The sequence below is a fragment of the Bubalus kerabau genome, chromosome 23 (assembly GCF_029407905.1).
Source record: "Bubalus kerabau isolate K-KA32 ecotype Philippines breed swamp buffalo chromosome 23, PCC_UOA_SB_1v2, whole genome shotgun sequence".
In the NCBI taxonomy this organism is placed as follows: Eukaryota; Metazoa; Chordata; class Mammalia; order Artiodactyla; family Bovidae; genus Bubalus; species Bubalus kerabau.
In genome coordinates this window covers 34961803-34972069 of record NC_073646.1, presented here as the reverse complement: position 1 = coordinate 34972069, position 10267 = coordinate 34961803, and the positions used below count along the sequence as shown (strand labels likewise).

General features: G+C 53.4%; 1 protein-coding gene across 2 annotated transcripts in view; it reads left to right on the top strand.

Moving 5' to 3' along the window:
• The first annotated feature begins 2742 nt into the window (after positions 1-2742).
• Positions 2743-10267, top strand: part of HIP1 (huntingtin interacting protein 1) — a 137654-nt gene continuing 130129 nt past the window's right edge. For both annotated transcript variants that reach the window (XM_055562258.1, XM_055562257.1), the window contains exon 1: positions 2743-2952. In XM_055562258.1, coding sequence (XP_055418233.1) covers positions 2833-2952 — 120 coding nt within the window. In that variant the 5' untranslated portion in view covers positions 2743-2832. The remainder of the gene's footprint in view (positions 2953-10267) is intronic.

Sequence of the window (10267 nt, the reverse complement as noted above, 5' to 3'; positions counted from 1 at the left end):
CCACCCCCGTCCCATGCTGGGAGCTCTAGATCTAGCCTCCACTCATATCTGCTCTGCTCTGAGCCTGGAAGGAGGGCGGTTCCTGACCCATCACCCTAGCCCTCTTCTTCCAGCTGGGTTTGGCCAGTGGGAGGCGCTAGTAGGAAGTGAAAGGACGGGAGGGATGGAGGTTGGGGTCTTTGGTGACTGATCTTCTACCTTAGGCCACAGTTCTTGTCCGGTGCCTCGTCTCCATGACTAGAGCAAAGCCTGGAAAACTAGGTGACAGCTAATCTCATCCCAGAGAAAGCCAAGGGGAGCCACTCCAAGGCCTCCCTTCCAAACACAGTCTAAGAGAAGGCAAAACCAATGTGCTTGTGAGGCAACTGTAGCCTCAGTGCAGATCCCTCCACCATGGTGGTGGTTTAGTCCCCAAGTCGTGTCCGACTCTTGCGACCCCATGGACTGTAACCTGCCAGACTCCTCTGGCCATGGGATTTCCCAGGCAAGAATACTGGAGTGGGTTGCCATTCTCTTCTCCAGGGGATCCTCTCAACCCAGAGGTTGAACCTACATTTCTTGCATTGGCCGGTGGATTCTTTACCACTGAGCCCCAGGGAAGAGCCTTCCATCATATGCCAATCCTTCTTCTATAGAAATTCTAGGGCTTGCCTGCTGGTCCAGTAACTAAGACTCAGTGCTCCCAATGCAGGGGGCCCTGATTTGACCCCTTGTCAGGGAACTAGATCCCACAAGCCGAAACTAAAGGATCCCGAATGCTGCAACTGAGACCTGGTGCAATCAAATAAAGGAATATTTTTTAGAAAGAAAAAAAAATTCTAATTCTGGCCCCAACGCTGTCTCCTCCCTCCCCCTCATTCCCTTTGTCCAAACCTATTCACAGAACCCATCACTTCATGGCAAATAGATGGGGAAACAATGGAAACAGTGACAGACTTTATTTTCTTGGGCTCCAAAATCACTGCAGAGGGTGACTGCAACCATGAAATGAAAGACGCTTGCTCCTTGGAGGAAAAGCTATGACCAACCTAGACAGCATATTAAAAAGCAGAGACATTACTTTGCAAACAAAAGTCCATCTAGTCAAGGCTATGATTTTTCCAGTAGTCATGTATGGATGTGAGAGTTGGACTATAAAGAAAGCTGAGCATCGAAGAATTGATACTTTTGAACTGTGGTGTTGGAGAAGACTCTTGAGAGTCCCTTGGACTGCAAGGAGCTCCAACCAGTCCATCCTAAGGGAAATCAGTCCTGAATATTCATTGGAAGTACTGATGCTGAAGCTGAAACTTCAATACTATGGCCACTTGATACGTAGAACTGATTCATTTGAAAAGACCCTGATGCCGGAAAAGATTGAAGGCAGGAGGAGAAGGGGACGACAGAGAATGAGATTGTTGGATGGCATCACCAACTCGATGGACCTGAGTTTGACTAAGCTCTGGGTGAGAGACAGGGACGCCTTGCCTGCTGCAGTCCATGGGGTTTCAAAGAGTCCCACCCGACTGAGCGACTGAACTGACTGATTCACAGAACCTCCCACAGGATTGAACCCTCTCCTGGCTTGCTAGTGGAGGCCCTCGTGGGCTCTCACCTACTGCCGGTGTCTCCCATTGGTTCCCTTCCTTCCCGTCGCCCCCAGAATCCCATCCACACGATGCCAGCTGGCAAAGCCGGCAGAGGCTCCCCGGTGCCTACATAGGCCCACCCCCTCTTCTGCTTCTCTATTGAATGTGTGAATTTTTTCAAAAGCTCTTAGTCAAAAAAAAAAAAAAAAGTAACGCCTTTCTTTACTTTGAGTTGCAAAAAAGCATTTATTTTTAAAACACCAAAATTGGCATTTGAACAGAAAACTTTTAACTTTCTTCAGCATCTCGGCTAAGGATCTTACTTCCACCCCCCTCCATCCCCCACACGCCTGTCGTCAGTACCTTGGCTGACGACGGAGCAGGATGGGAGGGGTGTCCCAGAGCTGCGGATAAATATTAAAATGTCCACATGGGTTTCTACCAACGAATACATCCTGACCAGATCCAGAGGGTGAGAGGTTTGGAAAGGTGTCGAGAAGTTTCCACTGACCCAGCCCAGCGCTCTCTGGTCTGCGAACATTACAAAAGGGATGGGCAGGGATTCGGGGCAGGGGCAGGACGAGGGAGAAAGCGGTGGGAGCTGGGTGGGAGCCGCCACCCACGGCGGCCAGGTTTGCGACCCGCTGAGCCAACCTGCGGAGGCCCGGCCTCAGGGCAAGCGCATCCTGGGACGCGGGCCGCCGAGCTGGTCCATCGCGCGCGCTCTTGTCTCCGGCACGAAAAGAGTTAACAGGCCAGTCCCAAGCGGGCCCGGATTCCCTGAGGGAGGCCCAGCTCACCGCCAGCTTGACCCCCGCCCACCAACCAAGCCGGGACCTCGCGGCGCCCGGGGTAGGGTGGGGGAACTGGGAGAGTGCGGCTCGCGGGGAACGCGCGGGTGCAGCCAGGGGCTGGAGAGCCGCGCTCTGGGCGTCGGGGAAGGGGCGGGCTAGGGCAGGTCAGGCCCGCCCTCGCCAGGGGCGGTGGAGGCCGGTGACCGACAGGCCTCCGGGCCCGTCCCGGCGCGCCTGACGGTCCGGAGCGCCCGGCAAGGCAGGGCCGGGGCGGGGGCTCTGGAGAGGGCGGGGGCGGACGGGGAAGCCTCTGGGCGGGGGCGGGGCCTCGGCAGAGTAGCAGCGCTCTCAGCCAATGGGAGGCGGGCGCCTTCCCGTTAGCGCCGGATCCCAGTGGATAGGGAGGGGCGGGCGGCGCCGTGGGGATCCCGGGGCGGCCGAGGGCCCCTGACTCGGCTCCGCGCGGCGACATGGACCGGATGGCCAGCTCCATGAAGCAGGTCCCCAACCCCCTGCCGAAGGTGCTGAGCCGGCGTGGGGTAGGCGCGGGGATGGAGGCGGCGGAGCGGGAGAGCTTTGAGCGGACTCAGGTGAGGACCGGGGCGGGGTGGGGGGGACACCCCGGGTCGTGCATGGCTGGGGCATCCCGCAGTGTCTTGGAGGGGACTCGAAGGGAGTAGGGATCTTGCAGGCCCAGGGAAGGACGGAGCACGGGGGCATCTGTGCGGTGGTCAGGGCGATCCGGGAAGGTCGGGGACCCCGGGGGCATCCCGGCTGGCCTGGGGGAGAGGGCAGGGCGGCTCCGAGCAGCTGGCACGATCCGCGCGGCGCGACCGACTGGAGCCGGTCCCAGCAGGGCAGGGCAGGGCAGGGGTCACGGGGGCGGTGAGAGGGGAAGGAACGGGAAAAGGGGGCCAAATGGAAGGGGTGCCCCTAGGCTGGGGAAAGTCCCTGGGGTGGGGACCACAGGGGGGTCGCATTTGTGGCGGCGGAGAGTGGGGCGCTGAGTCGGGAATGTGAAGGCTGGGGCGCCCTGTCCTCTCCGCTCGATCACTTCAGGACTACGTTGACATTACCCCCATCCCTAGCATCCCCTTCCTTGTGCCTCTAGCTTGGCTCACACCACCCCCCAGCTGTCGGCCTCGGAGGACCGGACTGAAGGGGTCTGAGCCCGGAGGAAGGAATTTAGGAAATGCGGTGTGTGGCCGAGTTTGGAAGATGACCGGGGGCTGGAGGAGGGGGCCGGCCCAAGGACAGAAATTGAGGCTCTTGGACCAGTGGCCCCGATTCTGGTCAAGTTGAGTTGTCCTGGGGTGCCCAGAACCCTGAATCGGGGTTTTGATTTCATCCCCCCAAATGTGCCTGACAGCTAATAGGCAGCCTGCCCTATTTGTCCAGCCTGAGCAGGGCTAGGGGCCAAAATTCCTCACTGTCATCAACAAAAAGCCACAATCCATTTTTACCTCCGAGTTTTAATGCCTGGTGTATTGATTGGACTGAATAAAGCTGACATGTTTGTGGTGTTCATCGGCTCGTTTGTATGCAAAATCCATTTCGAAGGGCACAGCACTTCTTTTAATCCTACTGCCAAAGTTGTATGGGCAGGTTTGTTCCTGACTCGTGCTCACTCTTGCTCTTGGAGTGGAACCTTTGAAGATCCAGGGGGCTTCCGCTGCCAGAAGCTGGTTCTGCTGTTCTATTCAGCTCCCCATCCCCCCCCTCCCCAAACTTAGTACCATGTGAGGGAAGGGCAGTGGGGTTTTAGATAAAGATTGTGAGGTCCTGATTGAGTGTTCTATGTAGGGAATCTTGCAAAGAAGGAAGGTTTTCATGAAAACCCAGGGGACTTCCTTCTCTTCTTTTTCCAGGCACCTCTGGCCCTTCGCAGGTTTGTCTGGGTGGTGTAAAGTAGGCAGTGTCCCCTCCCTAGGTCATCATCCTACCCCACATGGGATGGGAGAGAAGGCTGTTTACTTCTCTATCCCAGGGTCTGGCTGGATTTAAGCTTTATTTTCTGATTCTGTGGATTGGACCCCAGAAAGGAAGGAAGATACTTGTCTGCTATGGGCATTATGCCCTCGTCTAGCTGTCTGGGCACATAAGGTTTCTTGCTCCAGGAAACAGTGTAAATCTTTCTTGTAATGGACAAGGAAAATAAATGGTAATTCATTCCTTCTAGAGTCTCCAGTAAAAACTGGAGCAATAGAGAAATACACATAAGAGTTTGACCCATTATAGTGATGGAAATTAGGTTCGTGAAAGTTTCTCTAGCTATCCAGGGACGTCCCAACAAGGAGAGTCTAGGTCAGTGTTAGGCAGTATCTTACATTCTGTGGGACACTGATAATTGGCCAGATTTGAGCTAATGGCTTGTGTGTGTGTGTGTGTGTGTGTCTGTAAGGGAGGTAGAATGAATCAAGAAAAGAGTTTCTCTGTTGTTGAAACTATTAGGGGAATAAGAGAGTGAAGAAAAGGAAAGAGAATAATCCTAAAACCTCACCTTAGTCAATCCACAAAAATGTGTATTGTTTAATGGCTACTTATCCAATGTATGGGTGTGTTAGTCACTCAGTCGTGTCTGAATCTTTGCGACCCCATGGACTGCAGCCTGCCAGGCTCCTCTGTCCACAGAATTCTCCAGGCAAGAATACTGGAATGGGTAGCCATTCCCTTCTCCAGGAGATCTTCCCAACCCAGGGATCGAACCTAGGTCTCCCTCATTGCAGGCAGATTCTTTACTGTCTGAGCCATATAAACATGAGTTAGAAAAAAAATTTAATGAGTTAAGAGAGCATGAGAATCAGTGAAGGCAGACTGATGATTGTAACTGATTATGTGTTTGGCACTGTTCTGAGTACTTTATTATATCACTTTCTTTAATCTCAGTAAAGTGCTGTGTGGTGATATTGACAAGGACCTATGAGGTGAGTATCAACCACATTTTACCTGGAGAAAATTGAGGCACAGAGAAGTTAAGTAACTTGCCCAAGGTCACACAGCATGTCGTGATCCCAACCTTTAACCGCATCTCTGTGTGGCCTCTGAGTACTGGGCAGAGCACTGGAATGGGAGCTGGAAGAGGCTGAAGTCTGATAGCCAGGCACATGGAAGGGCTGTGTGGCCCCAGCCAAGTTTTCCAACTTTTCTTAGCCTCGGGTTCCTTATTGCAAAATTAGGATACTACTTACCTCACAGGTTGATTGTGGGAGACTCGATTAAATGATATACATGGAGGCATTTTGTAAACTGGGGAGCACTGTGGTGGTGATGATTGCTATAATCTGAGGGGAGAGGGGACCAGAAGAAAGGCCAAGTACTGGGGCAGGCTGTGATGAACTGTTCAGTAGAGGGACACAAGTGTTCCTGGTTAATGCAGTGATTACCAGGAGTGATTGCTTCAAATCCAGGCTGTCAGGGTGCGAAGCGGGTGGGAGCCCTCCCTCCGAGGTCTGAACCCCATCCTTCAGCCTGAGCCGGCACTTGCTGGGTAGAGAGGAGGGATGGGGCATTCCAGGAGAAAAGGTATGGTCTGGAGGCGGGTGTGAATGAGATTCATCAGTTAAGGTGGACAGAGCAGAATCGGCTCCTCCCACCTCCAAACGCCTCGCGCCTTGCACCTGCTCCCTGTCCTGTCCCCGTTTCCCTGTGACCCCCAGCACCCCGTGAGCTTCCTGAGGGCGGGACGGTGTCTCGCTCTAACTTCTGTCCTCATGTGCCCGGGGCTGGTGTTAGTGGTGAAGTGACAGTAGTCTCGGGTCCAAAGTGACGGGTTGGCCCCGGCTGGTATGCCTGGCCTGGATGGGGAACTAAGCTCTGGGCCACAGGGCACATCTGTAATTACTTGATGTTCTTTCTTAATGGCCCCCAGTTCCCTCCTGGTCCTGCTTTGTCTCTGCACTCTCAGCCAGTGGCCCTGCCCCAGGCCCCTCCAAGGACTCTGAGTTCCCTGCTTTCCTTCCGGTCGGGTTTATGCTCCGGCTGTCTGTGCCCTCAGACCAGACTTGTTTTCCCACTGGTTGTCAGCCTCTTCCAGGAAGCCTTCCCTCCTCAACTCTCCTGGGATCATCCTTATATTTCATGTGATCACTGTCCCTGCCAGCCCCCAGCTCCAGCTAGACCCCCGGTGTGCTCCCCACTCAGCCCATCACCAGCACCCTTCAGGCTCTGGGGACATAAAAAGCAGTTCTTGCCCTCAAAAAAGCTACAGTAATAATGATACGTAGCCTGGAGCACTTTACAGTTCATAGAGTTTTAGCACTGTTGGGGCTGCACTGTGTTTGGGTGTTACCACCCTCATTGTATGGATGAGAGCTTGGTAACTTGCCCAGGACTGCCAGTTGGTGAATGAAAGGGTCAGAATTCAAACCCGAGACTCGGGGTTCTAGGCCCTGGTTCTAGGTCTCAGGCCCTGTCCACCACACTGTCCTAATGTCAGCCAAGAGGGCGATTCTGGAATGAATCAGGAGGGTTGCCACTCACAGACAAAATGTCCTGTCTGTATTTACTTAGCTGGCAAATGGTTTTCTCCATGGTTTGCTTGTTTTTTCAACATCCTCTTAGTGAGTACATACTGTGAAGGGGACGCAGAGATGAGTAAGATAAAGAGACTGGCCCCAGAGGAGCTCATGAGTCAGCGGGGAGGTAGACCGGCCACAGCGGGCCTCCTCCAAGGGGGACAGAGGACCCACGGCGCCGGCAGCACTGGGGCCAGCAGCAGGGCAGGACCTGCTGCATCAGAGCCTATATTTCAACCAGACACGGAAGTTTGAGCTGCTGCACTCTGTGGCAGCTGAGTACTGGGATCAGAAGAGAGCACAGGGATCTGGAAACACAGAGGAAGGGACAAACCCTTGGTCACACTCTCTTGGATGGAGCCCACGACAGAGTAAAAGATGCTAACCAATCATATAATGAGAAGAGCCAGGAGACAGAAACAAATATTTGTGAAGGGCTTTCTGGGTCCTAGGGACTTGCTAGGTGATTTATAGCCATTATCTTATTTGATAGCTCAGGCTTAGAGAGGCCAAGTGACTTTTCCAAGGTCACACAGCAAGCAAATAGACCAGCCAGGGCTTCAGAAGCAGATGGCAAGGCCTCTTCTCCACGTTTATATCATCTGCCATCTTGAACATGATCTTCAGCAGATGCTCAACCTTCAGTTCACCAGCTGAAAAATTGTGGGGTTGGGCTGGAGGGATCAGTGGTTCTCAGACCTGGCTACACCGAATGGCTTCTAACATAAAAGATTCTGTATACTGTCCCCTGCTTGCTCCCTCAGTCAGTACTGAAAACTAGAAAGGATGCTGAGAGCTTTCTTTGGCTCCGTGGTTTTGTTCTCTTCTGGTTTCCTCCCAATGATACTAATGAGAAAAGCCAGCATTGATCACACTTACTCTGTGCAAATATAAAGGACTTGCACAGACCTCCCCTTTTAATCGTTACAAAAAACTTACAGATTATGACGTGTTAGTCACTCAGTCACGTCCGACTCTTTTGCAGCCCCGTGGACTATAGCCTGCCAAGCTCCTCTGTCCATGAAATTCTCCAGGTAAGAATACTGGAGTGGTTGCCATTCCCTTCTCCAGGGGAATCTTCCCAACCCGGGGGGTCGAACCTGGGTCTCCTGCATTGCAGCCAGATTCTTTACTGTCTGAGCCACCAGGAGCTCCCCTCCTCCCTGTTTTATAGATGAGGCAGTTGAGTTGAGAGGCTTAATAACCAGCTCAAGGCTCTGAAGTGAGTAAATCACAGAGCTGGGACTCAAAGCCAGGAAGATCGGCCCGCGAGCCTGGTTTTTCCGACTGCCAGCCCTGTGGCACTGCCTGGGCCCCTCTGGCTCTCGTCCGTCTTCCTCCCCTTGGGGAAACTTGGGATCCCCAAGTCTCTGTCCTCACCCCACTTCTCTTTTACCTCCTGTCCACTTCCTCTGCCCTCATTTCCATCTGATGGTTTCTGTTCTCACCCCCATGACACCAACTTCCTGGCTTCCGTGACCACTTCCCATTGGACATCTGCTCCCTGATAAACCACTCATGCCCCTAACTCCACTTGGGCCTCCTCAGCCTGTGAACACCTGAGCCCTGCTGCCATGACTTCCATCATCTCCCAGGATCCACCCGGAGCCCTCCCTGCCTCTTGCCTGCTCTGCCACACTGTATTCTATGATGTTTCTCCTATCTTTCCCTCCTTGGCTGATCGCTGTCCCTACCCTATTTCCTCTTGCCTGCATTTTTGTAATCCCATCCTTCCTGCCCCCTCAAAGAGCCTGATGACTGGTGGATTGTCCCTAATGCCTGGCACTGCCCGTATAACTCGCTCTTTCCAAAAACCTGTGCTGGCTGCCCAGAGACCCTGCAGGATGTGGTACCTTCAGGGTCCCTAATCCCTGTCCTCTGCAGGCCTTAATTTACAGAGCATCCTCCACCAGGCAGCTCCTGTCATCTGGTTTAGGTGTGCAGGGGCCATTCCCTACTGTGTGTCTCTCCTGTTCATCTATGCTCACATCTTGGCTTCCCTTCTGCACTGGAAGTTCTTTTTTTTTTCCCCAGTATTTATTTATTTATTTGGCTGCACCGAGTCTTAGTTTTGACATAGGGGATCTTAGTTCCCCGAACAGAGATCGAACCCAGGCCCCCTGCATTGGGAGTGTGGAATCTTAGCTACTGGACCAGCAGGGAAGTCCTAAGACTGGAAGCTCTTGAGGGCAGGGTCTGAGTCTTAGCGGGCCCTTGCATGAGGCAGGCACTGGGGCCTGTTTGCCAAACATGTGAATGTACAGCAGTCAGAGGATCTACAGCAGCCTGGGGCCGTAGGCAGGCCTCCGCTTGCAGAACGCTTTTCTTTGCACATTTCGGAGGTTCCCTCTCTGTCTCCTTCAGTTTCCCTGATAATTATATCTCACTAGATGCCTGCCCTGTGTGCCAGGCCTGGGCACCCAGGGTACCGTGGAAGTACATCACTCAGCTCCTGAGAGCTTGGTTGGAGAGTTCACTCAGGAAAGAGCCTGATGGGGCTGGAAACAGAATTAAGGCTCATGGGTAATGATTTGAATTTCCATGAAGTTCAGACACTTGATAAACATTCCCAAACCATGGTCTTGGACTTCCTAGGACTTCATTCTGCTTCAGGTCAGATCTTTCTGAGCTGGAAGAGGTTACCAGGAAGGGAGAGAATCCGGCCTGGTGTCCTGGGCCCCTGGACATGGCCAAGGGCAGTGGCCTCTGTGCAGGTGCTGGAGTTTGGGGCAGAGCATAAAAGAATTTAGGATGATTGTGGGAACAGGAAGTCTGGGGATGTTAGGATGAGTATAAGAATAGGAAGTCTGGGGATGTTAGGATGAGTACAGGAACAGGAAGTCTGGCTCTGCCCCTGCATCTCATTGCAAAATGAGGAGGCTGGAAAAGATTTCTGAGGGTCCTTCCAGGTCTCAAATATTTCAGCTTTAAAAAAATATATATTTCAGCTTTTAGAACTCCTGTAAGCAGCCTTTCACATTAAGATCAGGACACTCGTTTCTTCTGAGCTGTCAACTGCTGCCTTGAAAGGGGTTCCCAAATGCCCCCTGTTTGTGGGATGGGGCTCGGGTACCAGTGATGTGGGGCTCATGAAAGGACGGTGCTGCTCCTTAGGAAGGGATGGGGTGTGTCCGTGTGGTCCAGGAGAGAAGATTCCCAGCCCCACTTGGGCTCTGAAAGAGTTGCTTGCTCGCAAGGCACTGATGAGGCTCGTTTTATGCTCCCCATCTGCGGGCCCACTAATTCCACTACCTCAGGACCAAGTGTGCAGGGGGCCTGGGTGGGGCGCGGGGCGTAGCCTGGTGCGGCAACGCCACGGGCCAGCGGCCAGGGCTTCTGCATCCAGAAGGGTTGACGGCCTGGAGAGGTGCCCACCTAGGAAAGGGAACTT